This window comes from Dryas octopetala, chromosome 9 (assembly GCF_963921425.1).
Source record: "Dryas octopetala chromosome 9, drDryOcto1.1, whole genome shotgun sequence".
NCBI classification, from domain to species: Eukaryota; Viridiplantae; Streptophyta; class Magnoliopsida; order Rosales; family Rosaceae; genus Dryas; species Dryas octopetala.
This window is the reverse complement of record NC_141374.1, coordinates 18,997,642-19,013,734: the sequence shown is the minus strand read 5'-3', so window position 1 is coordinate 19,013,734 and position 16,093 is coordinate 18,997,642. Positions and strand designations below refer to the sequence as shown.

Here is a 16,093-nt window from a genome sequence, read left to right as displayed (position 1 = left end):
GGACCCAGCTACTCGTTCATGCCCCACTTCGACGTGTCATCCACTCAGTGGTGGGTCAACGGGCCTACGTGGTTCGACTCGACGTTGACTGCTCTACCATTTTTGAGCATCAACAATAGTCAAACACAAATGCAAAGGAAAAAAAAAGAGTGATCGTAGAAATTTAATAGAACCAAAGTAGCTTCATAGGTCAATTAACTCTTACACGATGCACATTGATCCACCGTTAATTAACTCTTACATTAACAATTACGATTAATCAATAATATATACTTAGTATTAATCAATTGTTGTTTATAAGATTTAAAATCATTATTTCCTCCAAATGATCAATAATCAATTATATTCGACAATCATATTAGAAAATCAATATACGATCAAAAGGCAAACCTGTAAAATTCAGAAAAATAATTATAAATACTTACGCGCCTCAATTTTAGATAAAAATAAAAAAAAGGCTGCTGAAGGTTGTTCGAGTTATTTCCTAAACGAGAAAAAAAGAGAAAAAGAAAAGAGAAATAATACTTAGGATCGTAGATTAAACACCGCGCGTGATGGGATCACCACAACAAATCTCATAAACCCCGAACAGTTGGATCTTAAAACCGACTTAAACCCTTCTCTAGAAGACTCTTCCAAACCAATCGATCATCTTCTTCTGCTTCCACTCGCTACCTCCGCCATGAGAAGGGCTTCGACTCTCGCCTCATTCCCCGTCCTCTCCCGATCCCTCGCCGCCGCACACGGCGGCTCCACTGCCACTTCAGCCTCCGCCAGCCATGGCCTTCTCCAGGTGGCTCTGTACGGCACCACCACCATCAGTTCTCAAGGTCGCCGTCGGTGGTTCGAATATTTTACCGGTGGACTGGGTCGGAATCTGGCTTTCGGAGTCGCCGGAACTCTGGCTTCGGTTGCTGTCGCCACCTCACTCACTCAGGAGGTCTATGCCAAAGAGCTGCCTCCGCCTGAGCTTGTTTTAAAGGACGTCGTGCTTTACCAGTACGAAGCCTGCCCTTTCTGCAACAAAGTTAAAGGTAAAAATGAAATGCTCTCTTTTTCTTATTGTTCTTTTTGCTTGTTGAATTGCTTCGGAGGTTTCGTGTTTGCTGCGTTTGAATAGTTAGCGAAAATGTTTACAATTTTTTTTTACCGAATATCATAAAAATGGACGAGATTTCTTGTTGAAAGGTTGAATTTTAGCAAAAAGTTGTTTTCTAATATGGATGCAACATTGAATTCTTTAGTATCCATTTGGTCCAGCATTTATCTGCAGCCACACAGTGACTGTATCATGGTTACAAGAAATGAAAAGAACAAACTTGTACTTGTAGACTTGTAGTTGACATTCTAGTTGGAACTTTTTGTTAAGAATTGAACTTAATTTGAACAAATAGTTTTTGCCAACAAGTTTTTCCCTTTCTTGTGTTGTTTTGCTATTATTTTTTATTTGGTTGTTTACGAGTTGGTGATATTTATTGCTGTCTCAGCATACTTGGACTACCACGATATACCCTACAAAATTGTGGAGGTCAACCCACTTAGCAAGAAAGAGATCAAGTGGTCTGATTATAAGAAGGTTCCTATATTGGTGGTGGATGGGGAACAGCTGGTTGACTCATCAGGTTCCTCTCCTTGTGACTCTTCTTAGATTGTTTGAGTTTTCTTGGTTGGATTTCTAATTATACTAGTATAAATTATGCATCTTGGAATATATTGTTACTTTAATTTCTTGAGTATAATTGAGCATGTGTCTGTTTGCAGCTATAATTGATAAATTAAATGACAAGATTATTCCTGAGAGAGTAGCCAATTCTTCCTCAGATGATGATGATGAAGAGAAAAAGTGGCGCCAGTATGTTATATTTCCCTCCTCTAGCTTAGTATGCTTATCTTCATGTCTGGAGAGATTTGGTGAAGGAATGCCATACACTCTCGTATTATTGTTTTAATTGCATATTAATCTTATCTATAAAGCTTCAGATTCAAAGCTGAGAGATATGCGTTTTCAATTCGTGCATATTGGCAAGAGACATACAACATGCTCTCAACTGCATATTAATGCATACTCATGTAATCAAGTTTTTTTTCTTAAATCAAACTGTCAAAGCATTTTATAACATGAAAGTTCTTCTGTAGATTTTCCTTGTCTTCTTATTTTCTATTCTTGTGGCATACCTGGAGCTTTTACTTAATGGTATCATAGTATCACTAACTTTTATGGTCATGATCATGTATTAGTTGGTACTTGGTAGTTGCTTTACTATTATAGTTTTTGATACAAGTGTACTTGGTATAGGTGGGTTGATAATCACCTGGTGCATATGTTATCACCAAACATATACCGAAATACATCTGAGGCCCTTGAATCCTTTGACTATATCACAAGCAATGGTAAGTGCATCCCATATTATGCAGCCAGATTTCATGGGCATACTAAGACAATCTCTATTACTTTCTTCAGTTTGTACAACCAGCTTGAGCATTAGATTTGGGTGATTATTTGTATCCTGATGTAGTTCCCCGGTAACTGCAGGTAATTTTAGCTATACAGAAAAATTTACAGTGAAGTATGCTGGTGCTGCAGCCATGTACTTTGTGTCAAAGAAACTGAAGAAAAAATATAACATTACTGATGAACGTGCGGCCCTATATGAAGCAGCAGAAACATGGGTTAATGCTCTAAATGGGCGGGATTTCCTTGGTAAGTGCTCTAACTTGCGGCGTGTACACATTTATATCACATAGAGATGGCTTGTGGGTTATTTTTCCTAATTAATTGGTGATCGAGGAATGCATTCATTAGGTGACACATGAGGACAAACAGATAGATGAATTTGCTTATGGAAAAAAAAAATTTATATATATATATCACTCTTGACTGGGGGATGGTACTTGAGTGTTCCCGCACAAAGTTACTTTTCAAGGAAAAAAGGAATGCTATCTCTAAAGCCATGAAATTTCCATTTAATATTCACAGGATTGTTTACATTCTCTTACAACCAAAGACATCAAAAAGTTGCATTGGGAATATCTCATCATACTAGCAGTTAAGAAGTACTATGGAGTATGGACAACACTAAAACCTCAAAATCTATGATCAGTCTTTGGTGGGAGATTCTGTGCTTTTATTAGACTACAAGAAAAGGCAAGCTCCTCTAGGCAAACAAGACGGAATAATTATTATTAATTTTTCAGTCCATATTGTGCCTTAGTGCATATGCCATAAAGAAGAAAATGAAGTGTTATAGCATGGGGTACCATGAACCATCTGCTATGTCAATGCTTGATATAAAATAATACTCATGCGATAAAAAAATAGGTACTAGAATGTTTTCTTAGTTTGATAAGTTATCTCTTCTATCAATGCCTGAATAAGAAGGCAAGTTTTAGTCTCTTAAAATTAGAGCACTGTCTTCAATTTATAACTTAAGGTGTGAGGTCTACTTGATGGCTCTGGTGAACTCTAATAAGTAAGCTATGACAACTCGGACTTGTGTTATCTTGTTTTTGTCCTGGGAACAATGTTAACATGCATATGTTTCTTGTGTCAGGGGGCTCCAAACCTAATTTGGCAGACCTTGCCGTTTTTGGGGTGTTGAGACCAATCCGTCATTTGAGGTCTGGTAAAGATATGGTGGAGCACACACGCATAGGCGAATGGTACTCAAGAATGGAGCGTGCTGTTGGAGATTCTGCAAGGGTTACGGCCTAAATTGGATATCCTATGGAGTTTGCAGCTGGGTTCTATACTTCATTTTTGAGTTTGCTGTTCTATCACCAAACTAAATTAAATACGAAGAACAAAGATTTTTCAAGAGACACTCTCAGTTATAAGTGAATTGAATATAGGCAAATTTGCTACTATTCGATTATTTGGAAAACTGAATTTGTTTCTTATTACATTAGATATGATTGTTTAGCAGTACAAGGAATAAGGAAATCTTAGTTATGGAATTTTTGACAAGGGTTGTGGACCTTGTGGTAGCTTTATTTAAATCCAATTAATATCAGTGACTACTCTTTCAGATGATTCTTTACCTAGTGTGAATTGGAATTATTTGCGGAACAAGGTTGGGGCTACATATTTTTTGTGGCCACTGTTTGCACCAAAAACAAGTTCCTTGTGGGCGCTGTTGTGGCAGCTACTTGCATTCAATTTTCTTAAAGCGATTGTTCATTTTGCTCAAATATTAAATGGGGGTTGTAAAAGAAGGTATAAATGGAAGTTCCAATGAACATGTATTATATGAAAATAACCACCCCTGCAGAATTAAAGTATACTCATTAGCATGCCAAAACAAAGTGAAAAGTGTAGTGACTGCAAAGTGCAAAGCAACACTACAAGTAAATCACAGTGGGTAAATGACTGAGCAGATTTGTGTGCTCATTTTCTTGGGAAACATAGATAAAAAGCATAGTTCATAACTGCAGTGAATTGGCATGTTAATGTCACCAACCATATCCTCATAAAAGTGATACTCAGAGTTGAATAGTAAGACACAATTATCTCCACTTTGCATTCCCCTAAAGATTGCTGCACCTAATGAAGAGATGTACTCTGGGCCATCATCAGGTGGAGTATTCCCATCAAAAGTATCACTGCAATAGGTTCAGTAAATCATCAAATAGGGTAACATAATTCTTGGATTTAATTGAAACTACTTATTTGGGGAATAGAAAGAATGAAACAGAACTGAGATATACATATGTTTGAGAGATTTTAGATAATAACTTCATTGGAGCACTGTTACCATTCAAATGAATGCAGAAGACAAAGCACAGATAAGGTAGCCTTCATAAAGGAAGTGAGTTCTAAAATAATGCATATATGATATATCCATAGCGGTACCCCAACAGAGAAGGAAAGCTGCCTTCTACAAGTATGAACTTTAGTTGATGTACGTTCAATAATTGCTTTTTAGCCTTTTTTGTCTTCTAGAGGACCACATTAAAATTAGATAAAATGAAGGGCTACAAAATAGAAAATGAAATAGAAGCATACCAGCTGTTGATATTATGAAAAACTTGGAGGACCCACCTGGTATTTTGGTAAACTCATTATCTCAAGAACCGTCTCTCCGCCTAGGTTACGCTGCGCTGGTCACTGCATTATCCTCTTCTCCCTCTCCCTCTATGATAAAACTTCATTGACGAGTGAGTTTGGTGATACCGGACGCAGGGTTTCAGAAACATTATATTGACAGAAACAGTCACACACAGACATGGGGTCTCAATCCGCCAATCTGCTGGTTCTACTGGGTTTGGGTTTGGCTGGAATTCTGATAATGACGAGGAAGCTTAAGAAGACAATCAGAGAAGACTTTGGCGCCTTTATTGAGAAGCTTCAGCTTCTCCCTCCTCCTCAGCCTGCTCCTCCCAAAGCTCCGCATCCCCTCACTGGCCTCACTTTCGCCATCTCTGACGTGTACGCTCTCTACCACTTTTTCTATTTCGTTTCATGTTTGTTTTCTAATGAAAACATGCAAAAGTATCAAGCTTTGGTGTCATATTCTTTGGCTTCTGAGAGAACAAAATAGAGGGGACTTCGAAAATTTAGTGGTTGCCTTTTTTCTTAGTTTTCTGCAAATTGAAATAATGAGATGAAGTTATGGTTACTATACGTTGTTAAAGAGTTAGTTGAACTGGGGTCTTTTCAATTGGATTGTTGGATTGGGTTGGAACCCATATGGTGAATAAGGCCTGAAATTCATGTCTTGGTACTTTTCTTTCCTTTCGTTTTTCTTTGCCCGTTGCTTTTTTCTACATATTATGCATTTAACTAGATGGAGCATATTGATTTTGGTTATTCAAACTAAAGTATTTAATTTGAACTGTGTTATAGGTTGTGGGTTGAGGGGTTCTATTTTATTATATTTCATAATTTTCTTATTGAATACAAGTAATTGAAGTGGTTCGTCATTTGGGATTTGTGTTTTTGTAATTGAGAGAGAGTGTTTAGTATGGTAAAAAGCAGAACATCTGTTTGGAGCACGTATGACAGTTACGGCTGAATGTCACCAATTGGCCATAAATAAATAAGCACCTTTTCTGAACATTGACTCAATGTACATGTGTGTGCAAAGTGCACATGTGAATACACATGTTTTTTCTTTGCAGTTCTAGTTTTTGAGACTTTTTGGTTTGCCTCAAAGTGGACAAATTTGTAATATGGTTGGCAGATTTGAAGTCGAGGGACATGTAACTGGTTTTGGTCATCCTGATTGGGGAAGAACACATGATGCAGCCTCTCGGACATCTCCTGTGGTTTCCACTCTTGTCGAAGGAGGTGCCACATGCGTTGGAAAAACTGTTGTGGATGAATTGTCATATAGGTATGTATCCTATGAGCACACACTTTGGATGTGCCCTCAACAGGTTGAAGGTGCTATTCCTAACTTTTGTGAGGGTCTCCTATCAAAAAGGGAAAAAAAAAAAATTTGTTCTGAGGATCAAGGTCAACTACTTCATTAGAATGTGGTTTGGAGCACAAAAAATGTTTTCATCTTTTAAATGGAAATATGTTTGTTCTAACCTCCCTGTTTTATTCACTGTTACTGATGTACTAGTGTCAGATATTGGTGCACAGAATGACATGTCTATTTACCTTTCAAATTCACCAACTCTAGCTTTAGTTTGGATTAAATAATGTCCATTCCTTTTGGCCTGCTTATTTCAGTATTACCGGAGAAAATAAGCATTACTGTACTCCCACCAATCCTGCAGCACCTTCAAGAACACCAGGTGGATCCTCAAGTGGAGCTGCTGTGGCTGTAGCCGCTAATCTTGTTGACTTTTCACTGGGTGAGCTTCTTCTTTTTCTCATTCTTTTTAAAATCATTCTACATGTTCTTACATTTCCCCCTGAGTTTATAGTCATTGAACATATTCAATTATTGAAAACAAATATGAAGGGATTGTGGGTTTATTTTCTTTGTTTGATAGAGATCAAACGCAATTGAGTTTGTTCTTTGTGGATTCTGCAGCATGTTCATAATAATATCATACCTCAAAGTTCTCCTTTTTGAGCACTGCAGCTTATTTAATTTGTTGTTTTCGAAACCTGCAATATTCAACATATATGCTTATACATCTGTGTTCAAGGCTTCAAGTACACGTTTTCTTGAAAGAAAAATCACAGATGTCAAATAATTATCTGAATCATCTATAATTTTATTTATAGGAATTCATTGTACCTCTATGAATGTGCATCCTGTTTTAAGCAAAAACTAAGGTAGATTTTTAACCATCTACATGAGTGTCTCATATGGTTTAACACAAGTTTAGTGTTTTTAGGTGTCTGACACATCAAACGTCTATAGAAGTGTCTAAAAGTTATAGGTAATTAAGACTGCATTATAGTTTTTAGTTGTGGTACGACCTATTATTCTAATATTGTAATTTTCATTTCATGCTAACATCATGGTGCAGGTATTGATACTGTTGGTGGCGTTAGAGTGCCTGCTGGATTTTGTGGCATTATGGGATTCCGACCTTCACATGGGGCTGTTTCTCACATTGGAATTGTACCTGTTTCTACAAGTCTTGACACTGTTGGTATGTATGGGTACAATTTTGTATGCTGCCATGATGCAGGAATACATGATAATGTGCAACTAACTATGTCCTGCATTACTTTTAATGTTACGTTCTTTGAATACATAAACTGGAGTTTTAATTCTGTGTATGTTTGTTCTGGAGTTTAAGGCTAAGCCTGCATCTTATTTTTCCCATTATTTATGTAGATATCATCTTTGCTCTGGCCATGTGCTGATGATGCTCCTTTTTTTTTTATTGTTATTGAAAGACCAATTTTATATTTTAGTTTAAGCTTTTTTTCTTTTTTTGACCACTTTAGTTTAAGGTTTTAATAGAGGAAAATGTAGAATAAAATGGTAGATGTTCTGGACTGTTGGATCAGTGCCTGTGATTTGGTAAATGATCAACCATTTCTTAGTGGGGCATTACAATTGCTGGTTTACTTTATTGGATCCATTTCTTGATTGGTTATTTCTTAAATAATAAATTTGCATTATAAAAAAGTTAGCAGTAAGCTATCTGGTGTCCCTTAATGTTTTTCATTGTGTTTCTCATAAAAAAATGTATTCATCATGTTTGACTTGTAAGATCATGTTTGCAGGATGGTTTGCTAAGGATCTTAATGTTCTACATCGAGTTGGACATGTGCTTCTGCAACTTCCTTATGCAGTTTCACGCAGTCCTAGACAAATTGTAATAGCTGATGATTGCTTTCAACAAGTAAAGATTCCTGTTGACAGGATTGTTCAAGTGGTCATCAAATCCTCTGAGAAGCTCTTTGGAAGTATGTTCTTTTGCCACATGTCTTAGCCTATCATATTTTGTTTTTCCCTTCCTTTGACTGGGAGATTTGTTCTATGCTCCTTGTTCATGGTGGACATGTGTATCATTGTTATCATTTTGTTTTTCTGTACATTATCTTCATCATTATAACCATTGTTGTTTTCATTACTGGTGTTACCACTACTTCATTAACAAGAAATTGTAAGTGTGAGAATCTTCAAAAACTATTTAACTTTTAGAGTTACATACTTGAATTGAAAGAGTTTCATTGTTAAAAGACTAATGGTGAATTGAAAACTTTATGCTACTGCTACTACTGCTGTTTTTGAAATTTTTCTGAATGATTTCTCAATAAGCTGGTTCAGGACAAATATTAAAACATGAAAATCTTGAGGAGTATTTCAACTCGAAAGTTCCAAGCTTGAAAGAGTTTCATGGCCAGAAATCAAATGGTGAAGTAAAGACTTCATCAATAAAATTGCTTGCCAATGTTGTGCAGTTTCTTCAAAGGTGAGGTTACTCTTCAGCCATTAGTCAATCACCTGTCTATTTCATAATCTTATATGTCACTGTTTGATCATTCTTTTATAGCTCAGGACCCTCCACTCCCCCCTCCCATTTTCCAAAGGAAAATATATTTATATATATATCTCCACCCCTTTGCTTGAAACCTTGGGGCTGAAGGTTTCTTTTGTTCCTTCTATTCCAATTATCTTTATTCTATTCTTATTTGATTTGGAAGGGGGAAGCTGAAACCATTTATTTGTTTTTGGGTTTGCAAATTTTCGTGGATAATATGTTAATTGGGGTTCTTTTGTGGTTCCTGTTAACAGACATGAGTTTAAGAATAATCATGAAGAATGGATTAATTTGGTGAAGCCTGTTTTGGATCCTGCTACTTCAGCACAAATATGTGGGCCACTGGAGGCATCAGATGTGGAGATTGAGATCTGCAAGTCAATTAGGCATGAATTGCAGGCAGCTGTCAACTCTCTATTGAAGGTATTAATTCTTTATTATTAACTTATTAATGTTTTTGACTTATGCATGTTGCATACATACATATTATATATATATATATATATGTTACCTTTGTAATTTTATTAATTACAAAGCCAATAGATGTGTGGATAGCTGAGTGGACTGTTTTCAGGTGCTCTTATCTTTGTCTTATTCAACCCTTTTGGCTGTTCTCAAAGTGGACCATTTGAATCTTTTGAGATGGTTTCCCAAGATTAACATATATTTGTTTACTTTAGTTTAATGACATGGGTATAATGTACCATATGCTGCTCTTGTGACTATTTTCTTTCCTAATCTGTTTATTGAAGATTGATATATTGATTATGCTCATTTTTGTGCTTTATTTTCTTGTGTAGGATGATGGGATTCTGGTGATCCCAACCATGGCAGATCCTCCTTCAAAACTTGGAGGGAAGGAGATCCTCTCTGAGGACTTCCGGAGTCGTGCTTTTGGTCTATTAAGTATTGCTAGCCTCTCAGGTTGCTGTCAGGTGAAGCTCTCTCTCTCTCTCTCACACACACACAGACACATTTGTTCTGTAATGCTTAGAATCTGAGCATGAGATTTGCATTTTATAATTGTACAAGTTTTATTAAGTTATGTCATTCCTCATAATGTGTTAAGTAAAGGAAGAAATAACACTTTCACTCTTCGAATTTGGGGCTGTGGCACATACAAAAGTGGAGATATCATGGTTTAGTAGACTGTTATTTTCTCATGCCTAGCTCTTAATGTTGGGAAGGAAGAGGGGGGTGTTACTGATTATAAGTTTGTACTGATTATAGTTTCACGTAATCACTTGTATTCTTTTGATGTCTCCTCTCCAGGTCACAGTACCGCTGGGATTACATGACAAGTGTCCTGTTTCAGTTTCTCTCATTGCCAGGCATGGGGGTGACCGCTTTTTACTAGATACACTGCAGACTATGTATACATCTTTACAGGAGCAGGCTGATATTGCTTCAAAATCCAAATCATCAAAAAATGTTGTCACCAAGGAGCAATCTGCTGAAATTGCCAAGGAAAAGGTTGATCATTAGCATCATTGTTAATTTTTCTTTTTCTGTTGTTTTTTGGAATTGCATTTTCATATCCTCAATAATTTTCTTTTGTCATCTTTACAAAATATTTAGGGAAATCAAGCATACAAAGATAAAGAGTGGCAGAAGGCTATTAGCCTCTATTCAGAGGCTATCAAACTTAGTGGCAGCAATGCAACATATTACAGTAACAGGGCTGCAGCATATCTTGAAGCTGGAAGGTACTGCTATTTGTCTGGGCATTTAGTTTCTCAATTGATTTTTGTTGTAGGTTCAACTTATTTCTTTTTTCCCGATCAGTTTCCTTCAAGCTGAGGCAGATTGCACTAAAGCTATCAGCCTCGACAAAAAGGTAACTTTTTTTTTTTTTTTCTATCACGTTCTTCAAGTGCACATTATGGATTGCATTTTTATATCCAAAGTACAAAATCATTGTTGCCTACTTTTATGTTTCTTCAGAATGTGAAGGCTTATTTACGAAGAGGCACCGCGAGGGAGATGCTTGGTTACTATAGGGAAGCAATTGAAGGTCAGATTTTGTTTATTTATTATCTAGCTTACCTTCTGGCATCATGCCCCCATCATCTATATGTTCCTACATTTTGGCCAAAAGAATAAAAGGTGTGTAAGTCTTAAGGGAAAGAATTTAAACTGTATACAAAATAAGTATATTTTTTGGGATTGGAGTTTGAAAATTTCTCATGAAAATACACTGAGAGGATGTAATTTCTACCAATTGCAGTTATAAATTGGTAAGCTATTCCATTTTATAGTTCAAAATTATGGAGGACGTGTTGCAACTCTAACAACACATGAGTCTGTTTGTTGGGTACATATTAGTTTTTTTAATTCATTCAGCTTAGTCTTCTAAAATTGTTGGCCAATGGTCCTTCACCTTGCAGATTTTAGATATGCACTTGTTCTTGAGCCAACCAATAAAAGAGCAGCAAATTCTGCTGAAAGATTGAGGAAGCTATTTCAGTAGGTGATCAAGTCTATGCACGCATTTTTGGACCACATGAAAAAGTTATCATCCTGCAAATCCTCGAAGTTCACTCTGCCTGGACAGACCCATTTGGACAGACAACAATTGCCAATTATCTAAACAGCCATTCTGATGAGAAGGGACGTTTGAGTGAAGTCGAGAATCTTCACTCTGGTCAAGGTATTTTTGGGGGGTCTGAGTTATTGTTTGATCTCATCAGATTTTAGGAACATTAGATTATTATTATTGTCGCCAAAATATGTAACTATAGTCCAATTTTGTTTCTTTGATACCTTACATTCCGGTTGTAATTCGAGCTTTGAGCAGAGGTTTAAAGCATTTGATCATGGTTGAGCATAGCAGTTACAAATTTTTTGCAATTAACTTGTTATTCGAAGTCAAGCTTTTGCTTGTATATGGTTCACTTTGCCAGTAAGCCGTACTACTGCCGAATATGAATACACCACCACGTTCCAGAGATTTTAAACATTGCAAATGTTTCTATTGAATGTGCTTTGGTCTCGACTCTCATCTAAACTTAGGGGTTGGAAAACATTTTCAGTTTATCTTAATAAACATTATACAGTTAAGTTGTTTACTTCACATCGACTTTAGATATGCACTTCTTCTCGCGGCTACGAATAAAAGAGCAGTCGCTTATGCTGAAAGATTGAGGAAGCTATTTCAGTAGGTGATCAAGTCCATGCACGCTTTTTGAAACCACATGAAAAAAGTTATCGCCCTGCAAATCCTCAAAGTTCACTCTGCCTGGATTGACCTATTCAGTCTTCAGACAGATGACAATTTCCATTTATCCAAAAAGCCAACCATTCCGATGAGAAGGAATGTTTGAGTGATGTCTTGGGTGAAGTGTTAAAATGGGAAGGTAATAGAAGAAATCAACTACAAAATAATTTCCAAAGTAATGTGTGTGATGCAAGTATGCAACCATCTTCAAGACTCAAAATAGTGTTTTACCTCCAAGATGTTTCATTGCACATTAGCCATTTGATCTCCTAGACCACCAGATGTGGAGCTGAATACAAATTCATCAGCATGAAAAAGAATATGGCGAGAATTACAATGACAAAAGGGGATGGAAAAGAATCCATGTAAGAATAGACTATACACTACACAGATCCATTTCACGCAGAATTGGATGTATTGATAAGAATCTAAACATGTAACCCGAAAAAAAGAAAGATCCTTACAAATAGCTATTATGCAAGCCTGTCGTTGCCTCAGTCAAATTCAAAAAGATCTAGCTGTTCTTCTGTATACTCTGGGAGTGAAGTTCTCGAAATTAGTGGTTGCCTCTGCCTTTTAGCTCCAGTTACTCTCCCAGCTTCTTGATCATCATCAGGGTTCTCAACTGATTTTGCTGAAGCACTAATGGGATGGGTGATGTTCAATAGATTGTCACCTTCAGTCACTCTGCCAAGGTTGGGCTTCTCAGCTACCACAGTTACTTTGTCGTTGTCATTAGGGTCCTCTCCAACTGTCATTTCTGTGATTCCATCAGGCATAGTCTTCTCCACCAATGAAGGTTCCTTCTCTATGTTAGCATTTTGGCTTCCATATTGCTCATGGCCTGAGCAGCTCCTTTCTGGAGCCACATGGCCTGTTTCCATATGTTTCTCAATATTATGTTCACTCCCTCTCACCTTAGAATTTTGTCTCAGAGAATTCATGATTCTTTCATTTCTTTCTTGTGATGGAAGAAAATTCTCTTGTCGCATCCATGACTTTTCACTGAATTCTGTTATAAAGAAAAGAATGTGATAAACAGGATAAACAATGAAGTTTAGCTAAGAGGAATAAAAACTGACGTAAGGATTTCATCACTCACACCGCAGGCAACATGAGACATTTTCTTTGCAATAAAAGAAGATTGAATATAAGAATATCACTCACTTATGACTTACCCCTATTTGGAACAGGATTGTTGACTGATGAGGTGGAAAAATCTTTTGTCACAATAGAACCACTGTCCTTGGAGATGACCTGTAAGTTTGACAATTCATTAGTACACTGCCAATAAAATAGTTGGGGCATTTTTTGTGCAAAGTAAATTTCGCATGAAATGTAGCCAAGACCATAGAATGAGAATGTGGGGGTGTGTATTATAAAGTCGGTGGCTCCCGGGAAAATAAATACTTGCTCCAAAAAATAAGACCTTATGCTTATCTCCACTATTGGTGTGTTGTGAAGAAGTGTATCAAGAATATTAGTGCTGCTGGAATGTAGTATGTGATTATTGAGGGCTTAAGCAAGCACATCCTATATTGATTGCAGAAAGCCCCTTAATTTTGAATTTAGGGGTTTTCCTACATCAAGCATCCAACGAAATATGAAGATTATTAGATAACAAGCTCTCTAAAAGTCAAATAAAGGGAGGATAAAAGATGGATGGTACAGAGTCTCCAGACCTGTTCCTAAATGATAAAAATAGATGTCTGTTAATGGCCTACCAGTACTCAAACAACAGTCAGTCTAGAAAGAGGGCGCACCTTAACGATGTTGTTCATGGTTATATTAAGATAACATGCAGAGCGCGAGGGAAAGAACACAGCAACCTGATAAAAAATGCAGCAATCATTCCAACATCAAACTTGAGCTTTAGTAAAACATGCATTAATTAACAAGTCCTCAGACCAGCAATCTTGTTTTTATTAGATGTCCAACAATTTAATTATATTTTCCCAAAAAACTCCTGTTTCTTAAATGCATTTAATTGCTTAGATAGACTGAGAATTCTTGGCGGCCAGTGGCTTTGCTGTAAGCATATCCAAGATACAATTTCAAACAGACTTACCTCACGCCATTGCAATCTAATCTAAATTATTTTTTTTATTTTTTAATATTCTTCAAACCCTCTCAACCCCAAACCACACTTCATATTAATGCCCCCACCCTCAGCAGAGATTTTGTATCCAATACCTCTCTCAAGTCACAAACCCAAAATGCAGAAATTGTGTCCATTTTTTTCTCTCTCCTCCTCACCATCTTTCTCTTCCCTCAAACCCCAAAAGCCCAAGATCATGATTTACTAAAAAGAATATAAAGGAAATTGGCAAACGTCTCTAGGGAAATCACTACTTACGAAAAAGAATCATTGTTTAGTAAAACATGAAACTTACGGTAAATGAGACACGCCAGAGATATTCATACATATTCATGAAGAACACCATTTTAAATTTCACCAAGTTCTATAAAACAAAAGTAAAAAATAAATAAATCAAAATCAAACCTTCTGCAGTACCAAAACTGCACCAACTGCTATGCTCTTCCCAAACTCTCCCTCAGAAAGGACTTTGTGGTGTATGCTAGCACCAATTGTACCTGTAGGATCCTGCAGCCAACCCTTTAGTCACATAACAAAGCTTGCTTTTTGTTATAAAGAACAGACAAACAAAAACAAAGAAGTTTACACTTCATCAGTATCCATACCCATATAACCTTACCTTGAGAGTCAAAATGAGATCACCAAGACCATTTGGGGTGCAAGATTTGATTATAGCAACAACCTAATTAGCAGCAAACATAGAACATGACATAAGTTTTGCAAACATACAAAATTTAAAAATTGTACAAAAAACAAATAAAATCAGCCGGTGTTATAAAATTGATAATGCATTTCAAACACGTTAAATCATGAAACCTATATGTGGCAAATAATTAATATAAAGAAAAGAAAACAAGTAGTGAGTAATTAGGTCCTGAAAAAACAAAGAGGCAGCTTCACCATATAGCAGCCAATCAGAATAAGAGCGGTTTTTTTTTTTGAAGTACGCTTGTCTTGTTCCCCAATGTTTTCTCAGAAACCAAACAGAATACGAAGCAGTTTCCATTTCTAAAATTTCTCCAATAATTCAGAGTCATGGAACTCAAAGGCAATAAGGGGCATACCTGAGCTACTCTGTGACTGCTAAGCCCCTTCCTGATGGAACTCAAAGGCGTTCGAAAGTTGCCGCCTTGATTTTCAAGAAAATCGAGAGCGCAAAGCCAGGGATTGGCGGCGAAATCGTCGTCTTTATCATCAACGCCATTCTCGACGACCCTTCTTATGAACTCTTGGGTGGGGATGGGCTCCTCGTCGTAGGCGTGGTGGTGGTGGCGGCTTTGGGCCCGGCGGTGCATCGCGGCCTGTACGGCTCCGGCGGGGCCCGGAATGAGGCCCGGCGAGGCGGCAGTGGGCTTCGGATTGGGCCCAGAGGTCAGGGAATGAGACGCGGAGCGCTTGCAAGGGCGAAGAGAAAAGGAAGCAGAGAGGTCTGAATCGTCCACGTCTAGTTCTTCCCAGGGATCCATTACTGTTCTGCTTGTGAAAGCGCGGGAATATGAAGGGAGCATTGGGCTTTCGGGTTTCACTTTTGGACTGGACTATGAGTCTCAGGCCCAAATGACGTTATAAGGATAAGCTTATCCGTATACCGATATAAAATCCACCACTCTCATCTATACTGAGTTCATCACTTTAACATATTTTGTTCTATTTTTTTTTTATTTTACCCTCTCTTACAAAATAAAGATGAAATCACCAGCACTCATTCGGTAATTATCTACCAAAGCCTCCACTAATATTCGGCAAATAACTACCGAATAATTCATCAAAATTTAACAGATACTTGTAGAATGATCATTCAATAGTTATCTACCGAAACCTTCACTAATGTTCGACAGATAAATACCAAATAATTTACTAAATTTTGGCAAATATATGTA

At 37.1% G+C, this 16,093-nt stretch overlaps 3 protein-coding genes across 5 annotated transcripts; 2 read left to right on the top strand and 1 right to left on the bottom strand.

Moving 5' to 3' along the window:
* The first annotated feature begins 469 nt into the window (after nucleotides 1–469).
* Nucleotides 470–4,030, top strand: LOC147275326 (uncharacterized). 2 transcript variants are annotated; one of them, XM_086257553.1, is made up of 6 exons: nucleotides 471–1,034; nucleotides 1,488–1,622; nucleotides 1,762–1,852; nucleotides 2,297–2,391; nucleotides 2,534–2,701; nucleotides 3,552–4,030. In XM_086257553.1, the coding sequence occupies exons 1-6, from the start codon at nucleotides 683–685 to the stop codon at nucleotides 3,710–3,712; spliced, it is 1,002 nt and encodes a 333-aa protein (XP_086113679.1). In that variant the 5' UTR covers nucleotides 471–682; the 3' UTR covers nucleotides 3,713–4,030. The 2 variants fall into 2 exon arrangements, with proteins under 2 accessions (XP_086113680.1, XP_086113679.1); XM_086257554.1 differs by lacking the exon at nucleotides 1,488–1,622 and having other exon boundaries at nucleotides 470–1,034.
* Nucleotides 4,031–5,082: 1,052 nt separating this feature from the next.
* On the top strand, nucleotides 5,083–11,715 carry TOC64-III (translocon at the outer membrane of chloroplasts 64-III). Its single transcript, XM_086256585.1, has 13 exons — nucleotides 5,083–5,425; nucleotides 6,180–6,332; nucleotides 6,677–6,801; nucleotides 7,429–7,554; nucleotides 8,138–8,320; nucleotides 8,685–8,829; nucleotides 9,153–9,321; nucleotides 9,699–9,833; nucleotides 10,171–10,371; nucleotides 10,477–10,604; nucleotides 10,684–10,735; nucleotides 10,843–10,912; nucleotides 11,286–11,715. The coding sequence occupies exons 1-13, from the start codon at nucleotides 5,223–5,225 to the stop codon at nucleotides 11,366–11,368; spliced, it is 1,773 nt and encodes a 590-aa protein (XP_086112711.1). The 5' UTR covers nucleotides 5,083–5,222; the 3' UTR covers nucleotides 11,369–11,715.
* Nucleotides 11,716–11,838: 123 nt separating this feature from the next.
* On the bottom strand, nucleotides 11,839–15,724 carry LOC147275324 (nuclear localized protein). 2 transcript variants are annotated; one of them, XM_086256587.1, is made up of 7 exons: nucleotides 15,278–15,724; nucleotides 14,833–14,895; nucleotides 14,619–14,720; nucleotides 13,879–13,944; nucleotides 13,294–13,372; nucleotides 12,580–13,127; nucleotides 11,839–12,404 (listed from the first exon to the last, which is right to left on the bottom strand). In XM_086256587.1, exons 1-6 carry the CDS (start codon nucleotides 15,719–15,721, stop codon nucleotides 12,610–12,612), a joined length of 1,272 nt encoding a protein of 423 aa, XP_086112713.1. In that variant the 5' UTR covers nucleotides 15,722–15,724; the 3' UTR covers nucleotides 11,839–12,404; nucleotides 12,580–12,609. The 2 variants fall into 2 exon arrangements, with proteins under 2 accessions (XP_086112713.1, XP_086112712.1); XM_086256586.1 differs by having other exon boundaries at nucleotides 11,839–13,127.
* Between the last annotated feature and the right edge of the window lie 369 nt (nucleotides 15,725–16,093).

Coding starts and splice junctions, on each gene's coding strand:
- LOC147275324 (XM_086256586.1), bottom strand. CDS start 15,721: ATGCTCCCTTCATATTCCCGCGCTTTCACAAGCAGAACAGTAATGGAT. Junction 14,721..14,832: donor ATCTCATTTTGACTCTCAAG/GTAAGGTTATAT, acceptor GGTTGGCTGCAG/GATCCTACAGGTACAATTGG. Junction 13,128..13,293: donor CAATCCTGTTCCAAATAGGG/GTAAGTCATAAG, acceptor TCTTTATAACAG/AATTCAGTGAAAAGTCATGG.
- LOC147275326 (XM_086257553.1), top strand. CDS start 683: ATGAGAAGGGCTTCGACTCTCGCCTCATTCCCCGTCCTCTCCCGATCC. Junction 1,623..1,761: donor ACAGCTGGTTGACTCATCAG/GTTCCTCTCCTT, acceptor GTCTGTTTGCAG/CTATAATTGATAAATTAAAT. Junction 1,853..2,296: donor GAAGAGAAAAAGTGGCGCCA/GTATGTTATATT, acceptor TACTTGGTATAG/GTGGGTTGATAATCACCTGG.
- TOC64-III (XM_086256585.1), top strand. CDS start 5,223: ATGGGGTCTCAATCCGCCAATCTGCTGGTTCTACTGGGTTTGGGTTTG. Junction 8,830..9,152: donor GTTGTGCAGTTTCTTCAAAG/GTGAGGTTACTC, acceptor TCCTGTTAACAG/ACATGAGTTTAAGAATAATC. Junction 9,834..10,170: donor GCCTCTCAGGTTGCTGTCAG/GTGAAGCTCTCT, acceptor TCTCCTCTCCAG/GTCACAGTACCGCTGGGATT.